This window comes from Tetrao urogallus, assembly GCF_951394365.1.
Source record: "Tetrao urogallus genome assembly, chromosome: 4".
Classification (NCBI taxonomy): domain Eukaryota; kingdom Metazoa; phylum Chordata; class Aves; order Galliformes; family Phasianidae; genus Tetrao; species Tetrao urogallus.
Genome location: NC_136817.1, coordinates 15,648,931 through 15,674,879, shown reverse-complemented (window position 1 = coordinate 15,674,879; position 25,949 = coordinate 15,648,931). Strand labels below are relative to the sequence as shown.

Genomic DNA, 25,949 nt, shown 5'->3' with positions numbered 1-25,949 from the left:
CATAATCCCTTCTTTAGTCCATCAAGAGGGAGCTTTACCCCAGAGTGAGTGCTATGAAGATTCCTGCGTGCTCTGGCCCCAGAGCCACCCCTGGTATTTCATCATGGGAAGCAACTGTCTTATTATTCACTTCAAATTTAGTCTCTTGTCAAAAGGAATAAACTCTTTTGTTCCTTTGCTTTGCCTGTTTTTATATTGTTCCAGGACAGGAGCAGTAACATGCAAAGATTCTGTTTTCTTTTGTGGTTTTTTTTTGTTTTTTTTTTAAAGAGGAATTCAATTACTCACGCCGCTATCAGTGTTCACAGAGCCACTGCTCTGACTTGAGGAAATGAAGGAGAAAATAATTATAGGCCAGAAAAAATAAGCAGAAGAGACTGGTATCAACATGGGAATGAGGAGTACCGGGGGGAAAAAGCAGGTATTTCCAGCACAGAAGAGCCAAGGACACTCGTGTGCTGTTTTAGGCATCACAATACATGAGAGACATGAAATTATTGCAGAGCATCCAAAGGAAGGCTGCAAAGATGGTGAGGGACCTGGAGGGCAAGGTGTATTAAGAGTGGCTGTGGGCCCTGAGTTTGTTCAGCCCAGAGCAGAGGAGGCTGAGGCTGCTGGTGGCCGCAGCTCCTCGCAAGAGGAGCAGGGGAACAGCAGTGATCTCTGGTGTCAATGATAGAATCTGAGGGAAAGGCCTGGAGCTGCATCAGGGAGGGTCAGGTTGGGTGTTTGGGAGCAACTCTTCACCAGAGGGGGGCCGAGCACTGGCGCAGGGTAATATGATCAGACTTTAGTCAGGGCCCCAAGCTGCTGGAGTTCAAGGAGTGTTTGGACAATGCTCTCAAACATGGAGCTCAAATTGTGGTGGTCCTGTGTGGAGCTAGGTATTGGACTTTATTGTCCTTGTGGATCCCCTCTGACACAGGAAATTCTGTGACATTGTTTACTTCATTCTATGCGTAAGGACCCAGATTTCTGGAGAGATTGTTTGGTCTTTTTGGAGAGGCAAGTGCATGTGTCTCTTCTTGCACGAGGGCTTTACAAATATCTCTTTCCCCTTCCTCAGACAGCTGTATAAAGCTAATGTACCTAGGGCTACAAGTCCTCTCCAGACTCCAGTAGAAACCAAGTTCAGCTGCAGTGAGTGGTGAGGGCCAGGTTCAGACAAACAAAGATGTTGTCCTCCCACACTCCTCCATCTGAATCTTGTGCGGCAAATAAGTCAGTCTGATGTAATGATCATAGTCAGACACTTTGCAACAAAAATGAAATCTCCTCAAGTGGTAAATTACTCGGTGGTCCTCTGGTGAAAAGCAGTTTATGATCATGTAATGAGAGCTCTAAAATGATGCGTCCAGCTTTAGTGTCAAGTTAAGGCTTTTAACAGATAGATCTCATTATAGCTCCTCCTTGCTGCTGAGTATTTAGCTATGCAGATTAAATTATATTCTCTTGCTGCAGGGTTTGGGGATGTTGTACATATTTATGCCTTGAGAATGGCAGTAAATGACAGCAATTTTAAGATCTGTTTAACAGAAAAGAAAAATAGAAAAGTAAGACTTAACTTTAAAAAAAAAAATGAAGAGCATGCAAATTCTGTCTGTATTTGAAGATTAAGTAGCTTTGTAGCTAACATCAGACAGGAGAAAAAATCCAAGTACTTACAAGACACTCAGGGTCATATCTGGATGTTAATTATGAAGCTGACTTCATAACTGAGATGCTTCTGTGGGAATGTTTCTATTTGCTTAATTGTGGTAACAGCTTGATGTGGCAGAAGCGATGCTACAAATGAGCACTTTAGTCTCTGGGAAGGTTAATGGTCCTGCTTGTACTAGTCAGTTACTTGGCTAAACTAGGAATCACAGAATCATTAAGGTTGGAAAAGACCACCAAGATCATCAAGTTTAACCATCAACCCTTTAACCACTGAACTATCTCCCTCAGTACCACATCTACATGCTTCTTGAATAGCACCTCCCTGTCAGCCTGTCCAATGTATTACTGCTCTTTCTAAGAAGTTAGTTTTCCTAATAACAAACCTGAACATCCTCTGGTGCAGCTCAAGGCTATTACCTCTTGTCTGTCACTGTTACCTGGGAGGTGTCATTGTAGCTGAAACACTGGTAGGAACTCATGAAGTAGTATTTCAGTATTGCTAATCACTGCTCGAGCACTATGGCATTCACTGCAGGCAACAGGAGACAGTTTTACCACTGAATAATTCCTGAGCTTGGTAAGATCCCACCTCACCTGTTTCCTGGCATTTCGACTCCCTTTTGTCCTCATCAGCATTCATGTTTTTCAGCACAGTGCCTTTCTCTAGACCCTCTACCATTATATTACCAGGACATTAATCACGGATGAGTTTAATTGTAATTATTCTGGTACCAGTCAGGCCTCATGCCTTTAATTTGGCTGCCTGTTTATCAGGGAGATTTTAAAAGGGGACTTTCCCTTCTTTGGACCTGAGGTGGCTGATGCAGATCTGCTTCCCTTTTCAGGAGAAAATTTGCTTTCAGAGTTCTGACCCATGCAATGGTGTTACTGTCTACTGTCAACCTCTGTAAAAAGCAGCTGATAGCAAGGATCAGCCTGGTAGCCCCAAGGCCCCTTCCTTTTGCTCTTGGACAGGTGAAAATGTCTTCAGTCCGTTGGCAATGAGCCAGCTGTGTCCCTTGCTTTGGGTTTTCACAGAGTAAGCTATCTTCACACTAGTTTCCCTCTCAGCTTCAAATGAAGCATACAGAGGGAGCAGAGAAACAGCATCTTTGCTAAAAGGTACTGCAGAATTCATTGATACTTCTACCATCCAGTGGAGACTGTGCTCCTTTCTTCTTGTGGTGGATATGAGTAATTTTTTATAAGTAGGCTTTTTAATTGCAGTACATTAAGGAGACTCTTGTGTTTCATTGACATCCAAGTTATGCTGTTTCCACTGACCTTGTTTGTTGCATGTATGTCCCTCAGTATCCCTATAGATTGTGAAATGTAAACAGGATTATCAACATGGAGACTTTTTTGTCTCTGCTGAGGACAAGCACAGCAAGTGGCAATGATTCCCACTGCTTTATGTTCCCTTTTATAGGCAAGAGTGCTGTGACTCCAAATCATTAGGCCCTGTGTGGGAGAGTTACAATAAAAATGACCTTACATCCTCTCTGAGCCGGCACTAAATCAGCTGGCAGCTACAGCAGGAAAAGAGGCTGTGGGAAAATAATAATAATAATAATAACATGAGGATAAATCAGAGCAATCAATCACATCTGAGTTAGATCTGCACATGTCTTTTTTTGTTCATCCAGGATCTGATAAGCAGGGATGCATTGAAAGAGAGCTGTTGTCTCTGCTGCTTCCCACAGAAACTCCTAGGCATGAAGAATCCTGTAGCAACTGTTCCAACCTCTACTTCAGTCTTAAAAGCCGTGCAGGGTTCCATTGAACAGCAGCTGAATATGGGTCGCTCGTCCTCTTTCTGCTCTTCAGTTAGAAGGCTCAGCAGGTGAATTTGGTAGTGGTAGATGGTCCTTCTGCTCCACAGAAGCCACCAGAGCTTCCTGGGTGGATGTCTGTTCCCAATCTTGAGCCTACTGTGAGCATCTCTCATCAGTAGTGAGCTGAGAACCTTCTCCCTTCCACAGCAAAGGATAAGGTGGTTAGCGTTAGTCCCAAAGGCCCACCTTCTTTCACGGGGACACCTGTTATGACCATTCCAGTGACGGGACCTCCACTGCCTATTCACTGTGGACTATCACGAGCTCCTTTCCATGGGACTTAACTTCTTCCTGTGCCTCTAGTTTGTGGTGCTCCCTTGCCACCACCAGCTGCAAGAGATTGCTTCCCTGGCTCACACTTAGGAATGAAAGATCTGCCTCCTGGCCCTCTGCTGCCTCCTCCAAACCCAAGAAGCTTCAGACACAGGCCCCCTCATTTCCAGCCTCTCGATCTTCCTAGCCCACATGATTCCCTGCCAGGCACACTACACCCACCTGCCTGCAGAGACTGTATACCTTCTCAGAAGAGAGACTTATCTCCAGCAAGACCTAGGGACTACCCTGCAGACTCCCCACTACCACTGGCAGGCTGAAAGGACTGCACACAGCCTCCTGTGCAGAAGCCCTAACAGCTGTTTCTGGTCAGCAGCTCAATGGAATGGACTCCAGTGCACCTCCTGTGCATTAGAGAATTTTAGGAAAATGTTCTCTGTTTGAAGCAATTTGTCTCATTTCAGTATGTTTCAGCTTTTTCAGGATTAATTTTTATCCAGTTGCTGTAGACATCTTATGTGCATTTATGATCACCTTAAATTCATCCATCCTCTGGGGCTTTGAGAATCATTTTGCAATGGATTTGAACATACTGCAAATATGCTGACTCAAACTTGTTGAAATACATTTCCAAAGGTGCTTGTAGATGGCAGAAATACGAAAGACCTGTCAGGGGATGCAAAAAGAAGAAAAATATTATTCCAGGTGCACAAAATGTGCAGAGTTCTCAGTGATTTGCAAGATGAGTGGACAGACAAGTAGGATACAAGGCCGTTGCTTGAGAGGTTTGCTCAAGTCCAAGCACAGTCCAGGGCAAGGAATTCTTTAAATTTTCAAATGAGCTACTTTTCAATGGGATAATGAGGTTCTTGACTAAAAAAGCACATTCGTGGGACTTGTCTGCTTCCCATGGATAATTCCTATTTTGCTGGAAAAGGGAAAATCCCAAATCTAAAAACTGTCAATTTGGAAAGTAGTTTCCTGTAAATCACTGTGACCTGCATTGCTGTGTCGTGTCTTTCACGGTCGAACCTCCCCTTGGATGGAGTACAGAAAGAAATCTGCTGGCTCCCCAGGGCCACATCCTACTGCTAGGCACCCCTATCACATAATCTGTCTTCAGACTAATCGCATTTCTTGATTTTACCACTCCATTCGAAAAGCTATTCCAGAACTTTTTTCATTTGTTTTTAATTTTATTTCATCCCAGTATTAATCATAGGCCAATTCAATGCCTTCTACTAATATACTTCTACACATTTTGAGCTCTTTCCTCTTTCTAGTGTTTCTCTTTAATATGTTGTGGAGGTAAGCACAACCATATTTGTTTTCGATCTTTGTTTCTCAGCACCAAGCTGATCTCTCCCAAGTCTATTTTGTCTTCTAGCTCTTCTATGCACTTGTCTTTATTCAAAATAATCTGTCATGAAGCAGAATTGTACACAGTATTGCAGTTAAGCTTGTGCCAGTCCTTCAACCAGCAGAATAGGTATTTCTTTGATTCTGCAGGAAGCACCTCACATGGCACGACTTTCATCATATCATCAACATAGTGCAGCCTAAATTAGTCTTGGATTTCCAGCTAACACAAATAGGAGCAGGAGTCACCTAGCCAGAATGCCAAGGATACGGAGTTGAGCTAATTGATTTTCAGTAAAAATGATGTACGTTAAAATTTTAACACAAAAATCAGCAATTTCTTCTAGAGGAAACTCTTTTCTTGCCTGTCTCTGGTGAGCTCCAGATCTCTCCTAGCCAATAGCCTTCAGAGCAGTGAACAATCCCAACAAATAAGTGTGTGAAAGCCAGTCAAAGTCGAATAGATAGATTTTTGAGGAGCAGTTAAGATCTAGGTGGGTCAGCAATTCAGGTAAGTCTCCAGGGGTGCTGTGGAGTAGCTTCCTTGAAGGCATAGCAGGGGGTTTTACATTTGTAGTGCACGTGGCTGATGAAAAATAGAAAGCTGCTGAAGAGCAGGAGATCTTGGCTGCTCTGGGTGGTGAGCCCTGCCTCCCTGTGTTGCTTTTGCTACCAACCATCTCCTGGGCATGCAGCAGTCAGGACACAGCTGCTGAATTTGTCTGAGAAAGGGCAGTGAGGTGACACACGCACACAAAGAATGACATGTCCAGACCAAACAATCAACTTGGTTGTCTGCATGTAGCTGGTCAATGAAAAATGAACATTTTCAGTGTGAAATATTGGAGATATTTCACTTCTATGTTTTGTGAAGGGGTAGTTCTAACATGAAAATATGATAGGAAAAAAAAATATTGTTGCCTTCTCATTTTTATTTCCCTTCCACTCTTAATTTCTCTGGGGAATCCTGAAGAGTCCTAGGCTGTTTTCTGGCAGCTGCTTGGAGCAACTGCTGCTCTCTAAATAGCAAGCAGACCAAACCTTTTCACCAAATCCGGCCCATATTCAAGAGCTCTGATTACCTGCACTCCTGCCTAACGGTAGCTACCTCTTCGCTATGTGGCAGCTGAGATGTAGCACATTTCCCAATTCACACCTGTATTGGCATGAAGTCTCAAGCCCTTCAAACCAGGGCTCCTTGCCCACGCTGCATGGAGTGACTCACAACGAATTCCTTGGAATGCAGTTTTGCTGAGATGTTGGGACCCTGCCAATTTTTGACCAGGACAAGATTTTCGTTGAGCTGCCTTTCTTTGTTATAGCATGAGAACAGGTGCGAGATTAGAAACCGCACGACAAAGGTTATCGAACCAAGAGGACGTGCCTTATGCATCCTGCTGGTTGGCTGTCAAATCAGGGTCGCTACAGGCATCAAGTGCCACTTTTGCAGCCAATAACTGTTGCCACTAGATGGAGGTGTAATCACGAGCTTAGTCCCAGACGTTAGTTAGGCTACTGCATCCAGCTCTGGGCTCGCCGGTTCAAAAAAGACAGGGAACTCCTAGAAGGACTCCAGTGGAGGACCACAAAGATTATAAAGAGCCTGGAGCATGTCCCATACGCGGAAGCACTGAGTAGAATCATAGGATCATCGAGAATTGTAAGGGACCTTTAAAAACTCACCTCATCCAACTCCCCTACGATGAACAGGGACATCCACAGATAGATCAGGGAGCCCAGCCTCTGGTCCAGCCTGGGCTTGAAAGTCTACAGGGTCAGGGCAACTGCCACACCTCTGAGCAACCTGTTGCACCTGTGTCAGCACCCTCACTGTAAAAGGTTTTTTATCTTCTATATAGCCTAAATCTACCTTTTTTAAGCTTGAAACCATTTCCTTTTGTTCTCTTGCAGCAGACCCTGCATAAGAGTCTGTTTCCTTCTTTTCTGTAGCTCCCCTTCACGTATTGAAAGGCCGCTATCAGATCACCTTGGACCCTTCTCTTCTCCAAGCTGAACAGCCCCAGCTCTCTCAGCCTGACCTTGTGGGAGGTGTTCCATCCCTTGGATCATTTCTGTGGTCCTCCTCTGGATGCACTCCCACAGGTCCTGTCTCTCTTGTACTGAGGACTCCACATCTGCATGCAGTACCCCAGCTGAGGTCTCACCAACACAGAGCAGAGTGACAGGATCACCTCCCTGACCTGCTGGCCACACTTCTTCTGAGGGGTAAGAGTTCTACAGAACAGTGGAGTTTAAAATTTCCAGTGCACTCTCATCTAACTTCCTTCTGATTGTCTTGCTCTTCCTCATAGAATGTCAACTTTGCCTTGTCCAGAAAATGGGCAAATCACCAGGGTGAAGATAAATGAAGAAAAAATAGTGAATTTGGCATTGTTTCTTCAAAGCTTTTGTTTTTATAGAGCTCCTGTGATCTGAAAATTCCTTCCCTGTCATTGCGTAGCTGTAGGCATGCTCAGTAGGCTGCAGTTGGAAATGGAAAGCATGAAAAAATTGCCTTGACAGGAATGCTGAAACATTTAGACTCGTATCATCAGCTGGATTTGCTCATGTTGCCTGGTAGCTCGGCTAAAGAGGACAGGCAGAATGCCTAGAAATTTCCCCTGCTGTAATATTACTGAGGATACTAAGGAACTACAGTGTGTACAGCTGAGTTCTGGAACACCTACTTTTGTGAATGATCAGAACAGATGTCAGTACTATCACCATTTTTGTTGACCAAGAACAGATCACGGTTCTTTTGCCTAACTAAGAATATTTTTCTACATTAATTAGATTAATGGATACTATTTCTGAAAGTTTTTGGAAAAGCACCTGTATATATCCTTCTTTTGCGTCTGCACTTATTCTTTCCATGGAGGCGGCATAGCTGAGATATGTGTGGCTCTTTGATGAAAATGTAGTTATTGTGGTTACTTCCCCTGGAGTGCTTCAGCTGCAGAAGGTCAAGAGGAAGGAGCAGGTTTCTGATGTGATTCAAGTACCATCAAAGCAAATAAACTCCCGTGATCAACTGATGAGCTGCATTGTAGAGATCACACAGACCAGCGACCCTGTCACATGCTTGGGGCTTGTGCATGTGATGCATGCTGGTGTTATTCACCCAGAGCTTTGAGCAGAGATCAAGTTCTGAACAATTAGTGAAGCCCTGCAAACATTCTCTCATTTCCAGAAGCTCACAACTAAATTGCTTTGCGTATATTTTAGTTTGTGGCTTGTAAGAGGACACAGAGATCCATCTTTTCATATGGTTTTGTTACTTCACAACAAACGAAGCAGGAGATTCCTTAGAACTGCATCAACTAGCTCATGGAGTTTTTTTGCTATTTCATTACTCTTTTTCATTAATTAAGTATATGTTTAAAATGAGTGGAAAAATGCTTTCAGTTCTCTGCAGATAGTAAATTACCCAACAAATTCAAATACCATTACTTCTGTGTATGGAGAGGTTCCTTTCCCTACAAGAATGAGTGTCCATGGTTCTTGCCTTCTCAGGGCCCACATATTTTATTGCTGTCATTTGGAGTGTGCATACTGCCAGGATATATTTTTCATAAGTAATAAGTGGTAGCCTGCTTTGCTATTATTTAGGGATGACTGTATCTAAAACAAATCCATTTGTTATCTATGTTGGAATTAAAACATCTCCACGATGTAGTTGACCATAAAACATCTGATCTCATTTCAGTTTGTTGTCAAATTATAAGCCACTGCAGCAATAGTGAGAAATAATCCTCTCTCTAAAAACGCATACGTGATTTTCTGTTACTGAGAAGAGATGTATCCTCCTTACAATAACAGAAAGCAATTCTGAACTTATTAGAGCTGCTTTATTGCTTGTTTTCTATTTAAAGAGTCACAAGTGTTCTGTCCCACACAGGCAACGGAAGAAATCCAGGCTGAAACACAACTGGTCATCTGCAGTCACCCTGCAGATCTGATGATTACCTGAATGCGGTTGCCAGCTTGGCTGAAATAAGTAATAAGCTACATTTCATTATATGGTTATGAGCAGCCCCTGAAAGCTTTCGGTAGGAAACATTATGCATACATACTTATTTTATGTACGTCACTGTTACAAATTCTCCCATTCGTTCTGAGCTAAATGCAAGCATTTCTGTATTTTCCATTTGTCCAGCATTTTCTTAGGTCTTATCACCACTTATACAACAGATTGATACAATTCCGTCTTGGATCATCCATATTAAGTGGTGATACATCCTCCCATCACCGACCACTGATATCTTTGTTAATGAATTAATTACTCACAGGTCAGCCCCAGGATGTACTAATAGCAGCGAGAGCTCTACTGAGATAAATCACTTTTGATAAAGTCATGTTTATTGTTATCTGGGGCAGAAGGAAAGAGGGAAGAGAGAGAGTGTTGTGGATTAACATGGAAGGAGATTTGGCACCACAGAATCATTTGGCACTCCCCCCTTTTCCCTTGAAGGAAAAAACCCTTCAAATGTCAGAAGTCATAAACCTTAACAAAATCTTCCCCAAAACAAATAGTATATCAAAATATCTATATTCAGCATTCTTCATAGTTTACCTGAAGTCAAGAAAAAATGTTTACAAATCTCATTCATATTTATCACCAATGACTGGGTCTGTGTTTTCTTTTATAGAGCCATTTACCTGATGAGCTATCCATTATTCACTGTATTTTGCATTCAGATAAGTCACATGTAGTAATGTCTGCCTCCAACAAATATTAACCTTAAAGGAAATTTTGTACAAATAAAGTGGAATAACATAGATAACAAGAAACTGTTGACCTGCAGAACAACATTATTCAGGCTTGACTAAGCTTTAAATCATGCTTCAAGGTGAAAGCTTCCAGGTTTTTCTGCTTTACAATTAGAACTTCAATATTGGATTTCTCCTTTTCCACACATCCTCCCCTGCCTCAAATGGGCAAGGTCTTGTAAAGACATACAAAATTAATCCTGTCATTTTTGTGGGATTTACATTGGAAAAGAGACACAAAACAGAGCCCTGCCCTATCTTTCAGAGAAAGAGCTCTCAAATATTCCATTCTTCATTTTCTGCTCACTGTGTATTACCCAGTGGATTTTTGTGTTTCTCAATTTAGACAACATAATGGACTTACAGTGAAGAGAAGACTACTAGTTATTACTTATGAATGAATATATCTTGGCAGTATGCACACTCCAAATAACAGCAATAAAATATGTGGGACCTGAGAAGGCAAGAACTATGGACGCTCATTCTTGTAGGGAAAGGAATCTCTCCCTACACAGAAGTAATGGTATTTGAATTTATTTGGTAATTTTCTATGAAGAGAAAATCAGCAAGTTTCAGATTTTCACACAAAAGCACAAGGTAGAAATATATTTACAAAAGCAAGAAACGAAGAACAATAAAAAATTAGTTTTAGATAATTAAGATATTTAGTTTGTTCACAAGAGCAACACCCAAGGGAGATCCTTCTTTCAATTCCCAATTCCAGTGTATGTATTTTTTCCCTATTGTCTTTAAAGAGCAGTTGCTGTAGTTAAAACAGCAAAGACAGACAGAACGCTGATCACATTAGAAGGAAAACAGCATTTTCCTTGGCTGCTGGTAGAGTCTTTTTCTTCTGTACCACGGCACTGGTAGCCCAGACAGCACGTGGGCAAACAGGCCGCAGGGCCCTGATGGCCCACAAGCCCTGCCCAAGCAATGGCAGCATCATCAGCCCCTGTCGGTGTTTGTTTTTAACACAGGCCTATGCAATACATTGCCATGAGATGAGTAGCTGGAGCAGAAAGGGGGCAATGGACAGAATCATGGGCCAGTTCAGCATCTGACCTTCTGCTATCCCTCGGGATGGCAAGTGAACCCAGCATGGACCTCGGGGCATAGAAAAGCTGGGGAGGGACTTTTTATAAGGGCACATAGTTAAAGAACAAGGGGAAATGGTTTCAGACTGAAAGACGGTAGAATCAGACTAGATGTTTTTTAAAGAATAAATTCTTTACTGTGAGGATGGCGAGACACTGGTTGCCCAGTAAGGTTGTGGATGCCCCCTCCTTGGAGGCGATCAAAGCCTGGGACTTTGAGGAACCCAGTCTAGTGTGAGGTGGGTGTCCCTGCCCATAGCAGGAGGGTTGGAACTAGATTATCTTTAAAGTCCCTTCCAGTTAAACCATTCTATGATTCTATGATAGGCTGCCCACATGTGCTCTGGCAGGTTTTAGCTTGGGGTCCCGCCTGAGTGATTTTGTTTTTTCTTTCCCTCGTGGCTATTGCTTAAGAGTAACAAGCTGAGGAGCAGTTAGGCTGCTGGGCAGCACTGCATTTGGACAGGAATTGTGTAATATGCTTCACGCTTTTGGTCTCCCACAGACATTTAGCAACCACTTTGATTTTAGTATGACTTCAAAGAGGCCAATGATTTGCCTGGGCAAAAGTGAGTTGTTGTGATACAGTTTCAGTTTGGGGAGGGGCATGACGCTGTTAGGTCGTTAATGCCTTAGGAGCACAGGGTGAGTATGGTAGCAGCAGCACAACTGCTGCTGTTCTCCAACTCCACCTTTCCCTGGGAAGTAGCCTCATTTATGACGCTGTTCTGCAATGATGCTGTTTTCTTTGTGTAGCAAAACTACTTAGATGACCAAATCCTCAGATGCCAGGTAGTTCTGCACTACCGTGCTTAATTTTGTAATTAGGTAAGCCCGAAGAAGCCTCATAATATTTTTAATAATCTTATAATTAGTATGACTGTCCCCATCTCATTGACTAAGTAGGCTTGTTAGTCTGTTTCTTAAGTGTGCATTAATTTTGTACTCAGCTATGTGATAGCTATTTGTCTTCACTTAGTTATGCTTAGAAGTTTATTGAGCCAGACCATTTCCAGTAATGCTTTAGTAATTTGAAGAGGTATCTCAATTGAATTGCATGGTGTGCCCCCATTATGTTCTTCTACACCTCTATGCACAGCCTTGGCTAGACCATCACAGATACACCTCTATCGCCTTTGAGTATCTGAGAAGGAGTTTTGCATGAACTGGAGTAGAAGGGGCAGATCTCAGACCACATGCTGAAGTCCAAAGCACATTTAGTTGGATTGGCCTTCTTTTATGTGGCCAGGAAGGTCACAAGTATCTCACAGCAGGCTACTTGAGAGAGAACAGAGTTATGCTCAAGGATTTCAGAGATGGCAGCAGACGTCTATTTCATAGCAGCCTGCTTGTTTTGTGAGCTGTTGTGAAATAAGTGCTGAATTCTGATGTCACAGTGGAAATGATGAGTAACAGGTTAAAGAAACATATTGCATTGCAGAAATAATGGGATTATTCACAGAAGTGGTGTGAAGTTCCTTAGAACTTCTAACAGAACCCTAGCTGTTCCTTCCCTCTAGGAATGCTGTTTCAACAGCTGAGGTCAAATGTCTTATTTATAAACAAATGTCAGAGAAAAAGAAAAAAAAAACCTTTTTTCTTTGCTTGACTCACTGCTTGATTTTATTAGCCCATCCTTGTCTTAACATTAGCTTTTAGCTATTATGTGGAATTAGAGAGTATCTAATGTGGGCGTATATCTCGGCTAGATGAAGTATTCTGCCGGCCCACTTAAAATGTAAATACTTTAAAAAGCCAACTATAGGAAACAACTGTGTGACTAAAAGTGGGTAGGCATGGCATGTCATAAAAGCTAATGAGTCTCAACTTACGGATCTCATAGGCTTCTCACCTGTCTTTCACAAGGTATTTGTTCTCAACTGATGTATTTATGACAAGTTTCATAAATATTTGCCCATGCAGCACAGAATTCCCCAGAGCTACAAAAGAGACACCTAGGCAAAAAGCAGTGTTTTCTCTAACAGCAAAAACACAAAATTATCCTGTGGAACTTCTTGTTTCTGCTTATGTGTGTGACTGATGTGGTGGTTTGGTGTAGCAGAAGGAAACCCACTCACTTCTAGGCTGAGGATGAGGAAAAGTTCAGCTCAATCTTAGTCTGCCATTCACAGAGGAAAACCGGCCTTGTGTGGTGCTGATTAGGAAAAATTAGGATGAGATAAAGGCAGTGAGGAAGTTTCACTGTTTCCCATTCTTTTGTAGGAAGAAGCACTTCAGCACTCTTAAGATGATTCTTTATTCAGAGGTTTTTTATTAACTTGGAGAAAATACGTACATCCCCGGGCGTTCTGAGTGACTGAACAGAAGGGTGAATTTCCCAACTTCAGTAAACAGTTTGCTTCAGCTGTGTTGGAAAAAAACAGCAGCTCTGCTGCTGCTGCTTGTTTTCTGGTTCTCTGTTACAAAGCATGAGAATCTACATGCTGTTTCTGAAAATGCATTTATGAAAGCCTTAATGCTATTCAATATGGATTCATATCTGAACTCGTCACCCCAAAAGTCTCCAGAGATTATCAGTTTCTCATCATTCACTGTCCAGATTACAGTTTGAAGCATGTAATTGGGTTTTACTGTGGAGCTGTGATTAGGACTAAGAAGACAGCTCTTTGTGATTTATGTGAAAAGCATGTTAGTGGCTTACAATACGGAGGGGGATAGAGGAGGATGTTACATCAACTCTGAGTCCCACAGTGTACTTAAAAGGAAACTAAGAAAACGCTGAGGCCAAAGTCTAACTGTACAAAGTTGGAAAGTAATCATTTTGGGTTAAACTTGTTTAGCTGTGCTTAGACAGGAAAAGAGAACCAGATTATGAAAGAAATTCTCATCACAGTACCTAGTGGAAATGGATTATAAATGAAAATTCAGATCTGCAGGTAACATTTTCCATCTGATGCACGGCTCAGTCTCTTCCCATCTTTCCTCCAGGAAGATGTTCGTCTGCCCTTTTCTCTAGCTGGACAGATGTCCTTTTGTCCTGCACACATCAAGTATTTCTGACAGGCAGGCTTCGTCCTCAGGTGGTAACGCTTGCGTCTGAAACGAGGCAGAAATAAGCACGCACCTACGTGCTCTTCTTTGACAATAAGGGTCAAACGTTGGAAATACCACAACTCCACAGCGCTATTTTGAAGTGTACTTTAAACTTCTGGCCCCAGCCGCGCTTCCAGCTGAGGTGGGAGGGAGCGGGATGCCAGGGGAATGAGTTCTTTCTGCTGCTGGCATGCGGGCTCCGCACATGTGTGTGACGTGACTGCCGGCAGGCTCAGGCATCGTGGGGTTTTTCCACCCCTTTTTGCGGGGGTGCGGCGCAGAGGAGGCGGGCGCGGAGGGCTGGGCAGGGCAGGGCGGCGGGAGCCGGCCCGGCTGGCAGCCAGCATGGGGGCCGGGGCGCTGGCCATCCGCGTGAGTAGGGCGGAGAGCGGCCGGGCTGGGGAAGGCGGGAAGCGGCGGCGGGTCCGTCTGGGGAGGGAAAGGGAGAAGGCGGCCTGGGCCCTGCCTGCAGCGCCTCGTCCCCAGTGCTCGGCTCTCGCGTCTCTCCGAGGCGGTGTTTAAGGAAAGCGAAGATGGATAAAGGCCGCTCCGGGCTTTTTTGTTGTTGTTGTTGTTATTGTTACATTTGTACAGCCCATACTCGAGGCCTGTGTGCGCGTTCCTGCCGTGCAGGGCAGCCCTCCCGCCGCTGTGTCGTGCTGTTAACTCAAACTTTGGAAGTGAAAATCGTGCGTTGTCCGTTTAATCTTCCGTGGATTCATCTATTTTGTAAAGTGATGGGTGAAAAGCGATGTTCTAACAAGTCGTTCAGCTTTCAGTTCAGTCGCGCACGTGCTGCTTGCTGTGAGGATTAACGAGGTGCTCACAGCTTTGTTTATTTATTGTACAGCTGCTTGGTAAATAATGACCATTATTCACGACTTTTATGCTAGTAACACCTTTCACAAAGATCAAAGAGCTGTAGGACAGGCGGGCTCAAAGGCAGTCCTGATGCAGACGTTGGGTTTCGTTACCCATCCTAAGTGTGTGGCTCCGCATATTCATAGCTCTCAAGCACTTGTTTTTCAAAGAAGCAGCGTGCCTTTGTGTGGTGAAGTGCCAAGACCAGAGTCTGAGCAGTTCTTTGTGATATGTACAGAGAATGCTGTGCATTTCAGTAAGGCTTCTACTACCTGTTCATTAATAAAACACGGTAGGATTAAGTTGATTTTAAGTGTCAGGCTCGTGGTAGCCTTCTTAAAGAGACTCATGAACTCTATGGTATCAGTGACCTACAGTTCCAGCAGTGTGATTCCATAGACATGAGGATTTCTGCTTGTCTGCTTTAGCAAAATGATGCTTGGATGTATAGAGAGGTTGTAAATGTGGTGGGCTGTGCTGCTGCTCTTGGGCAGTCTTTGCAAACCATGGCACTGTATGCATATTTAGATTTCTGTGTTGCAAAAGTAGTCCTGAATTATGTTATTCCCTCGGGACTTACTGGATGTGTTCTCATGTTCTCTCTGCCACTGCAACTCAAAACTTGTGAGAATGTCTTCCAGATGTATGTCATGCCTTCAGAAGAAACTGTGGGATGTATGAAATTAAGGCTTTATTGTGATCTGACATTTTCCCCTAATATTATGTGTGATTGGATTACCTAGTTCTTTTCTAACCTCGAAATCTCTCTAATTAGATTTTAGACTTATCAGATACTAAACGTGTCATAAAATCTTCCATAAGGGTCCATCTCACCTGACAGTGGCCAAAACGAATCTTTAGGAGATGCCATTTGGAAGAAAGATACAGTGAACCTGAGTGTGCTCAGAGACTGGCAGGTGTCCTGGAGACATCCCAAACTGATTGTAGTGTTCTGGGATTTTTTATGTGTGTTTTTGTCCTATTGCTTTTTTTAACCTACATGAACTATGTGAGTTACAAAAGCAGTCTCTTGTGAGTCCCAGTTTCTTGTTATTGTAGTAACATACTTCCATGTAAGTGCGTCTTTCTCCCTTACCTTAGCTACAGACTTCTACTTCTGTTCCTTTAGTTACTATTGTTTTTCCTTTAGTAGTTTGTTGTTGTTGTTGTTTCCCACTTTACAGGGATTTTTCCTGGCAGTTAAAAGGAAGTAAGACCAAAAACTCCAGTTTTGATGGATACCGTCATGTTGCAACTGTGCAACATTTTGTAGCAAATGTGATTAATGCTTCTTCTTCCTGTGTCTCTTTAAGCAAAGCAAGTCAGCTGTGAGATTGAAGGAGGACATGAAAAAGATAGCCTCACTTCCACTGAATAAGCAGAAGGATGCAACCCATCCAAAGGTGTTTGGTGTGAGTCTTCTGGAGCTCGAGCAGCAGGGACTGAGCAAGAATGGCATTCCAATAGTTGTGTGGAATATAGTTGAGTACCTGACCCAGCATGGTAAGCTGAAGGAAATCACTTTTGCTTAGTAACATGTTTTACTGTGAAGATCTCCAAAAGGAGAAGCTTTTTCGTGATACAGAAGGTGAATGAGGTGTTGGTGCTAACCACGTGCAGAGAGCATTACTGTTGCTTCTTTTCTTCCTTCTGCTCAGTATGCTATTTAATAGAAGGTTTATAAACTACAGCATTATGGAGTAGCATGAGCTCATTGATAAGCTGTTCGGTTTTATCAACCGAATGTATTTCATTTTGAACCTTAGTGTAACTTTCTGGTTGCAAAACAGGTGACTTCTCTCACTTGTGGTAGTGAGAAGACGTAAGTATCTATAATTATATTCATGTGCACGTACACACCCATGAAAGTACATTGTTAAATACATGTTCTCACAGATTTTCAGTTAGATTTCAGTTAATATTTATCTCCTCAGGGAGATAGGTATCCAATTCTCAGCTTTTCTTTGCGTTCATTTAATGAAATTTTAGTCTCCGTTAAGGAAATTAATCTCTTTGCAGAAAACTGGAATAGCATTGGTGCACAGATGTATCTTGTGCAGGTATTCAGCATTGGAAAAGATTTTGTGGAGGTTACTTCTTGTAAGAAGCTACATCAGTTTTTACCATCAGTTCTCTGTTCTAGCTGCTCAGCAATGATAATCCCATTACAGCGTCTTAAGATGCTGTGTTGTTATCTTGATGGACTCACAGAAGCTGTTAAATGCAAACACAGCTTGAAAGGCAGCTTAGATTAAATGAAAGCTTGAAACATAATTGTACCTTTATTCCATAGCTAGTACCTTGCTTGATCTACTTCAGCTTGCTTTAAAGTGATCTGCTAGAACAGTGAAAGAGCAAGGAGGGGAAAATGCCTTCAATCACTTAGCTGTAATCAAAACCAGAAGTTGACAAACCCTCTTGATTGCAAGCTGTGGGCTGTACTCTGTGTTCCATAAAAAGATTGCATCCCACTCAAGCATTTTCCAAATATGAACAAAACAAGCCAGATCTTCTATCTGCTGCAAAATTAGCTGGGCTTCTAAATGCCAAGGTGATTATCCAGCCTTGGTAAACATATAATCCACTCTCTTTCTTGAGAAAGATGTCAGAGATGCCCTCTTACTTGGGAATATTTTGAAAGGAGTGCTCTCTGCTTGCCTGCAGTTTGTTTTGTGAACTAATGGGGAAGTTAACCCTGATAATGTTTTTAACAGAGCCCTACATATGAACTCAAACTATTTGGAGGAACAGTGTTCTGTTTGCATTTTGTACAGCGTTGCCTCCTGTTCTGCACAGATGCAGTAAGAGACATTATAGGGCTTTTAAAAGTCAGGCCAGAGTCTCCATGTTCATGGGCGACTGATGTTAGCCATTTGAAAAAACTGAGCCAACTTTTGGGTGGCTGCATCCTTCAACTAAGTTGGTGGTAAACTACTAATTTTCAAATTTGTAGGTTAAGCCAAGTTTTCCTGTGCTGAATTTGGAAATATCTCATTACTGTTCGCAGTAGGTTCTAGCCTCTCTTTATTTCCATAGGAAGTTTTATCTGCATGGCCGCTCTGCTCTGTTTGTTCGCTCTGTGCTGCAGGAATGAGTGACTGAGATGTGGTGTTTTCTGTCGCCCCCCAGATGGCAGTATAGCATTTTATATGTGTTTTCTTGTAGCTGCAGGAATACAGGGTCTGTAAGCAGTGTCTTACATTAGTTGCGTAAAATGCTTCAGTATTTAAGTGTTTCCATTTTTTTCTTACTAGATCATTTGTTTCGTGGTCCAATTAAAGAGATTACTTCTTTCTACAAACTCTGCTGCATCAATATTGACTTTTTGGACTGGAAATTTCTGTCAGGCTCCTGCTTAGTAATGACTATTTCTGAACTAATAAAAACCATACATCGTATATTTTGGTCCTCTTAGTGTTCTGCTTCTAAAGAAGAATAAGCAGGCCTATGCACACAGGATCAGAGAAAAGCAGAAAACACTTTCTGTTTTATGATGAAAGTGTTTTAGTGAAAAATGAATTTTTCCTCAGTTCAGCTTTAGGCACTTGTTTTCCTTGTTTGAATCTCAGCATCTGCCTGGAAAGTGATACAGTATGATTCATCTGGCTTCCTCTGTGGAAACCTTCACTGGGTGTGGGTTGTCTGGCCTGAAGTGATGGATACTTTTATTTTTCATTGTGAAATCTTTAGGCTTCATGCAATTAGAAATACACACTTGCTCTCAGAGATTTTATTCTAAAGTGAATTTGCAGTAATTATTACAGAGTTACTGCTGCAAGCAGCAAGTATTCAGCTGTTTTTGCTTCACGATGGTCAGTAAAGCTACCCTAAAGAGCAAAGCTGGAAATACTTGCGTGAGTAGTGTCACGCCTTGGCACAGTCATTAAAGCTAATGGGCTACTTGCAAAGTTGAAATAACACAGCTGTTTGGTCGAGTCTGGTTCCTTTTCAGCGCCAGTGTAGTCATGCAAAATTCAGCCATCTCAATTGGTTTCTGCTTGGTATGAAGTACGTAAGTCACTCTAAACGTAATGCCTTCTGTATATTTCCTTGGAAACTACAACAGATGCAAAGAGCACAATAATACTGTTTGATAGAGCAAATTCTCAACCATGAAACACCATTTCTCAATGGAGTCACCACCAATAGCTATGCATTTTCACCAGCAATTAACAAGAGCCTGCCTGCTACACAAGTAAAAAATCTGCACCAGCAGAGCTGACCCACTGTTGCTGTGGCCACTGCTGAAGCACACCACCCACTGCCTCACTGTGCTCACATCCACTGTTTGGGCTTCATAGATGTTCAAAAAGCATTAATAAATCTCAATGGGTGCCATTTTTTCTGCATGGAGGAATTCAGTTATGCACTTTCGCTTCATATGAGCTTCCATTTCAGACACCATTCTGTCATACTGCCCCTCTGCTGCCAGCTGTCACACAGCAACAAAATGTAATGGCGATATTGGTGGGAAGGTTCAACCTCTGCTGCCTCTTCCACCATCATCTGCCTCTTGACACTGTGGGCCAACAGAGTAAAATAGGAGGTATTACTGTTGGAACAGCCTTCTTGTCTTGTAGCTTACAGCGATGCCACTGGGTTCTGTGGATTTTCATAGAGTATCCCAAGCCTCAGGATCTGGTCATTGGTCTTAATTATCTGAACCCAAGTACTTGACTAGCAGGGTTTCTAGGGGAAAGTAGTATCTTTTCAATCCTCATTGTATTGATTGTCCTTTGTATTAATGCTGTGTTATTATTATAGTTATAATAATATATTATATATATTATATATATATAATATATTATATAGTTATAATGCTGTGTTATTATTATTTATTAATATAAGTATTATTCACGCTTGAATGTCTGTTTCATCATATCACTGGGGTGTCTTAGTTCAGATTAAACTCATGTGTAACATATAATTACAGGTATGACCCAGGAAGGCCTTTTCAGGGTAAATGGGAGCATGAAAACAGTGGAAGAGCTGCGTCTGCAATATGAACGTGGAGAAGAGGTGGAACTAGTTAAAGATGGTGATGTGTACTCAGCAGCCAGTCTTTTGAAATTGTTTCTGAGAGAGCTGCCAGATGGGATTATCACCTCTGCCTTACAATCCAAGCTCATTCAGCTTTACCAAGGTAAGTGAGAGGTAGAAGTCTCTATCCTTCTGTGTGCTTTCCTTCGGGAGAATTTTATACAGGCAGCGTAATCAGTGCTCTTTTTCTTAACTTACATACTTTCTTCCACAGTTCCTTTGACTTCAGCTCTTACCTGCTCACAGGGTGCATTCTGATAGAAATTCTGAGTCTTGTCATCTTCCGTGTTTGGTGAAATCTGAACTATTTATGCTTTTCTAATCTGGTTCTATCTGCTAAATAGGAGCTGAAATGATTAGTTGGTTGGTTGGAAGAAGCTTGGAGACAATAACTGCGACAGTCTCTCTAGGACACAGATTTGCTTCTGCTCAGCTAGAGAGGTTATTGGCAATTTCACTCTTTCTAATGGGCTCTGAAAAGTTCTAACAACTTCATCTGCTAATCATACTTAATATCCATCGAGTCCCAGAGCACATGCTGTCTAAATTTCCACTTCTCACCAAGTGATGTAATTGCCCATCAAACACAAGCCAGTTTGCAATTAGAACGGACTTTACCCTTTAATCCTGCTCATGTCATACAACCTGGAAGATTTTTGTTATTTTTATTTTTTTTCCCTTCAAGAGGATAAACTGCTTTAGAAAGCTGTAACTTGCACAACTGTCTGTCTGATGATTCGTTGAACTAATCTATCTGTATTGGGCAGTCCAGACTGCTGCTATGCAGACTAGGCGGTCTGTTCCTGGACCATCTGGGTCAGTGGAAGTTCTTTTGCTGCAGGCAGTTGATGCCTCTCACTCTCTTCCTGAGAAGCTCTGCGAAGTGCGTGGGTACGTATTGCTGGAGAAATGCTCTTTACTGTAAAGCAGACCAATATGATGTGTGTGGAGGAAGAATGTGCTGACAAACGTCTTCAGTGGAAGACAGCACAAAGATTTCACACTGTTGTCCTTGGGTCTCTCTCCCACTTTTCTTGCCTGCAGTAGAAATGAAGCTTAGCTGTTGCCTGGAGCAGGGAGGACACAACCATGTCTTTCCTTCCTTTATTGTTTGGGACTGTACAGGCTATTGAGGGTGCACTGGAGAACTTTCTGTCTTTCCTGAGCGCAGTCATTAAAGCTATAATCAGGTCATACGTGGGCTGTGGGTGCTGGAACATTCTCTGTAAAATAACAGTTAGTAAAGTTGTCTGGGACCCAAGGAAGGGTTCAGGAAGTATTGGGTAGGAAGGTGCTGTTGCTTAAGAAAGTCCCTTTTTTTTTGGCATAGCAGTGTCTTTTGGATTTAACCATATTTGACTCATGAAATATATTTCATTATGTTCTTTCTCTTAAATCAGTGTGAGTGGAAAGTTGTGTGTTCCTGCTACTACTTCCCTGTCCCGCACGGAGGACGTGTTGCTGTATTGCACCAGAAACTATCAATGAACTATGTGAACTGTGCTGATAGTGGAAAGTTTCATCCATTCTTGCTTCCCACAGGAAATGCAAAATCTCCCCAGTGCTTTCTTTGGAAATGACAGATGCATATCCTTACGTAGCAGACCAAGATTTGTTGTTTCAAATAGAAGTTACTCAGCTCTCTCAAAGTCATCCAGCTGTAATGCATCTTCACAGTTAAGTTGACATGTATTGCACAGCAGTCCCTGCTTATAGTCCCACTATAAATTTGATTAGGAAACAGAAGTTTTATTTAAAAAAAAAAAAAAAGAGCTGTTATGACAAAGGGGAAGTCTTTGGAAAAGTCTGAGGAAAAACGAGTTGTTTGGTTTTGTTTTCATGCCCTAGAAAATACAGCTTAAATTGAGTTGCTCTGAAAGGTACTGATGACTTTGGTGGGGTTCAGATTAGCTTCAGTGGGAGGTCAACCTGTGTTTACCGTTAAATGATCAACCAGCCATGCAGGATTGGAAGAATTATCTATTCACTTATCAAAGTATGTGCAAAGGTATTTGTTGCAAAATGGTACCAGCAGCGAGCCTGCCTTAGTGTTGTTTTTCTGAACTATGAATCAAGTGGGTCAAGGTGTTTCTGAGCCCAAAGGTTATTAAAGAATAACTTGGAATCTGGAGCCACTTAAATGTATGGTGACAATGAAAGCAGTTACAAGCTCTCTTGCAACCTCTGTCCTTCCTCATGTTGAAGTTTGTGTGGGAAATGTTTTTTTTGTAATTATGTTAGAATTCTTTTAAAATATTTTCAGGGATTGATATCAGCGTCTTTCAAGCCAGCTAAAAGCTTGGCCTGAGAATAATACACAATTACTTTTTTTTCCTATAAAAATTGTTAGGGAGTGTTTCCTCCAGTTAAAAATAGCTGGAGTGAAAATTACAAATCTTACCTGAAGCTGTGATCCTTTTTAATGCAGAGTGTAGTGTCCTTATTAGCGAGCCAGGGAATAAATGATCTGCACTTTATCAAAAAAGAGAAACCTGATCCATGGGTCATTCAGGAAGTCCACACAGCTGATTTGGCATGCTAGCAGAAGCCTGTGCAACACAGCATAAAGTGAGCGCCACGTGCTGCCCACGGATCTGACACATTACTGTCTATATAAATATTCAGAGTAACTCCAAGACTGTGCAGTTCCACAAGCCATCACGTAGTGCATCTTAAAGGCAGTCTGGTGCGTCCTCGTGTTCTCTTTCTGTCTTTGGAGAAGGGCAGCGATGGGGTGTTGAGAAGGGCCTTGATCTACAAATGGTGTTAATGAGACATGTGTGTAGTATGTGCAGGCCAGGGACATGCTGATAGTCATCTCAGTATTGAGTGCCCCTCCAGCATGCCTGACAAATATGAATGCTGCTCCTTGCAGGGGGTCCTGGGGTAAAAAACATCCATCACAAAGAGGCTGCGACTTTGCTAGAGAGCAGGGCTGTGCTTGCCCAAGCAAAATGGGCTTGCAAACCTGTGACAGCCCTGGGTGACTGAAAGGTATTTCTTTCATGCATCTCCATTGGAAGTAATCAGTTGCTCCCACACAGCAATCCCTATTTGAGCTTGTTTATTCCTTCTGACTTTTCATTCCTTATCTTTTACAACACAGTCACTGACTCCTAAGACATTTGTACATACCAGAACCAGCTCTGTATGCTCAGCTCTTATCCCCTTTCACAGGTCACTTGCTTTTAGTGAGACAGGTTGCTGTTGTACTTTTCCTTTTTGGCTTGCAGAAAGCTTTTCCTTTATGTGATTTTTGTTGGTTTGTTTTTTGGTGCATTCCTTTCTCTAGCAAGGAGCAAAATGGAGGCTTGTAGCTACCTTTGGCACTCAGTCTAATTAAGTTGGATGCTGTTTCATTACTCTGGGCTCTCAGTGTTGCTCCATTTGAGATAGCTTGTATTTTACACTATGCAGCAGCTAGATGTGAGTTCTGTCTCACATACCCCTCCCTCACAGGTTGCTGTGGCTGACAAGGGTCTCTGTACTGCCAGTGCTCTGCAGGTTTCAAGGAGAAGGGTGGGAGGGAAGGAGGAGCTCTTTCCTGAATCAATAGGTTGGTTTCTGAAATTTTTGGTAGCCGGGAGCTATTGGAGCTACGTGAGCAGGCAGAACCCAAAATAAAGGCTGTGTTAGGGGATTTTAGAGGTCAAGCTTGAACCTGAGCACTGAGTATAAAAATGAATAAATGAGAGCTGGCCCTTTGATGAGCAGATCAGATTCCCTGGTTGTCTGTGGTTCTCCAGTCTGTAACAGCATATTCTTAACCTTTTCCTTTGGCTTTTATTGTTATTTTGACACTGTTTTTCAAGTTTGGAAATGCTAGTGATATCTTGTGTTCTCTACATGCAGAAATTGTTGTGCGGTGAAATGTCTTAGAACCAGCTTTCTCATACAATGACAGCTCTCAGCAGAGCTGCAGAAGAAATCGTGGGGCAGCTGTCCCCGATGTGTAGCGATGGAGGATAAATGCAGCTCCATAAAGTGCTTTAGCAATTGTGAGCAAGTGGTCTCAGGTTGGATTGTGATGACAACATTTTTATGATGAGAACTTTCTGCAGTTCTGCTACCGATGAAAACAAATGTGATATTTTTCCCTCTGTCACAGAGCCTTGTCTGAGGCTCTGTCAGAGGCTCCAGTCCTACTTTCTGTAGGCTGTGGAGGAAGAAAATAAAGGCTTTGATTCTTCCAACAACCTGGCCTAGCTAGCAGTGTGCTTTGCCAGCATGCTGCCTGTGTGCCCAGGATTGACTTCCAGGGGAACATTGACAGCTAGAAACAGATGCAAGCTTTTCTGTCTGCCCTCCTGGATGGTAATATGTAAGGCAGCTGAAAGCTATGCAGACATGGTAGCGTGACACCGAGCTCAGACTCTCTTCCTTGCATCACAACAGAGGTAATTAGCTGTAGCGTGGCACCGTGCTGATACTGTGTCAGTGCTAGGCTGGAATTTTTTGAGGTCAGACCATCTGAGTCATGCACAGAGCAATTATACACACCTGTCTGCTGACATCTGTACCTTTACGTGATGTTCAGACAGTGTGCTCTGTAGAGTGAAGGAGCATCATGCAGACGGATTGATTGAGGAAGTGGATGGTGTCGATAGCATGTCAAAGAAACTCAATACGTACAGAAATAGGATGGACCACTGGAAAATATGTCCCTCTTCTTGTGATCTGTGGGTGTATGATGAAATTAAATGAGTCTGAAAACACCCCTGCAAATTTATCTTTGCCTCCTACACTGTTGAGGCTCCTGTTTCCAGTTAATTAACATTTTTAAGAGATTGTGTTTTGTTTTTGGTCGCCTCTTGGACTGCTGTCCCACAGTAGTGAGTACCCAGCAAAAGATCCACATACCAGGCAAAGTTCTGTGCTTGACAATAGCAAGTGTGTTGATGGCTGAGGGTATTTTTAATATGATTTAATTATATATCTATGATTTAATGCAAAATGTTATTTAAATATAGGTTCTTGAATTGCCTTTGAAAGTCTGGCACTCTGCCGTTTTGATTACTGGCAAACACATTTGTCTCATCTCAAGATGCTGCAGAGACCAAAGTACATAGTCAGCTTCGTGCCACCCTCTGTCATCTTACTTAATGAGTAAGACAGCTCTTGATACAGTCTTGACTTCCTCAGGACATCTTGTACCTCACAAAATTAGGCAAGTACATCAGCTCAGGGCTTTGGCACACTTGATGCTTGTCTGGTTAATAGTATAAACAGCTCTGGTGCTCTAATGTTACTTTGATGGTCAGTACCAGCTGAGTAAACCTTAGTGATTAATTTTGAAGCTGAAAAATTGTCTAGCAGGTGGACAGAAGAAGAAAGAGAGCTCCAGGCAATTGGCTGCCATGGCTCATGAAAATTCTTGCTGTCTAATAAGTTGAAAATCTGTTTTATTTGAAACATATATTTCATTTGTCCCCCAAAAAATGAGCAAAGTGCACAGAATACTATATGTATACACATTGCTTTTTGAATTCATCACAATCATCAGCTTAATTAAAAACTTTTTGAAATAGAGCTGAACTCTGTGAAATAAGTCTCAGCAACAGGACAGTTAACAAACGATTTTTGATTTTTGAATTGCATTGGGGGAAGATTAGACTTCGTTCCCTCCACTTTTCAGTGGAGACTGGGGGGGAAGCTTTAGAGGGCTGTATTTTCTTGTTCTGTTTTCAGCAGGACAAAGAATTTCACAGCTCCGTAAATGGATTTTTTCTGTGTCCTCAGTGCTCTGTGTGTTGCTCAGTGGTTCTGTGACTTTCAATTAGGGTAATTCCTGAAGATCTTATGGCCTGATTTGCATCTCTGTTCTTAGAAGAACAGAAGTGAAAGCAAAATGCACCTGATACTAATAGTATCAGTAATAGATACAGTAATGAGGAGGGAGCAAAGGTTTGGCTGTGCCTAACAATAAGCATCTCTGGTGTTAATCCACACCACTTAATATATCGTGTTTAATGAACAAGGACATCAAGCTCCCTAAATACAG

The 25,949-nt window shown here is 42.3% G+C and overlaps 1 protein-coding gene across 1 annotated transcript in view; it reads left to right on the top strand.

The window, feature by feature from the left end:
- Positions 1-14,392: 14,392 nt before the first annotated feature.
- The window catches only part of FAM13A (family with sequence similarity 13 member A), a gene marked incomplete at both ends in the record, with an annotated part of 113,110 nt that continues 101,553 nt past the window's right edge, over positions 14,393-25,949 (top strand). Inside the window, 3 exons of the mRNA XM_079535110.1 lie at positions 14,393-14,419; positions 16,222-16,411; positions 19,842-20,051. Coding sequence (XP_079391236.1) covers positions 14,393-14,419; positions 16,222-16,411; positions 19,842-20,051 — 427 coding nt within the window. The remainder of the gene's footprint in view (positions 14,420-16,221; positions 16,412-19,841; positions 20,052-25,949) is intronic.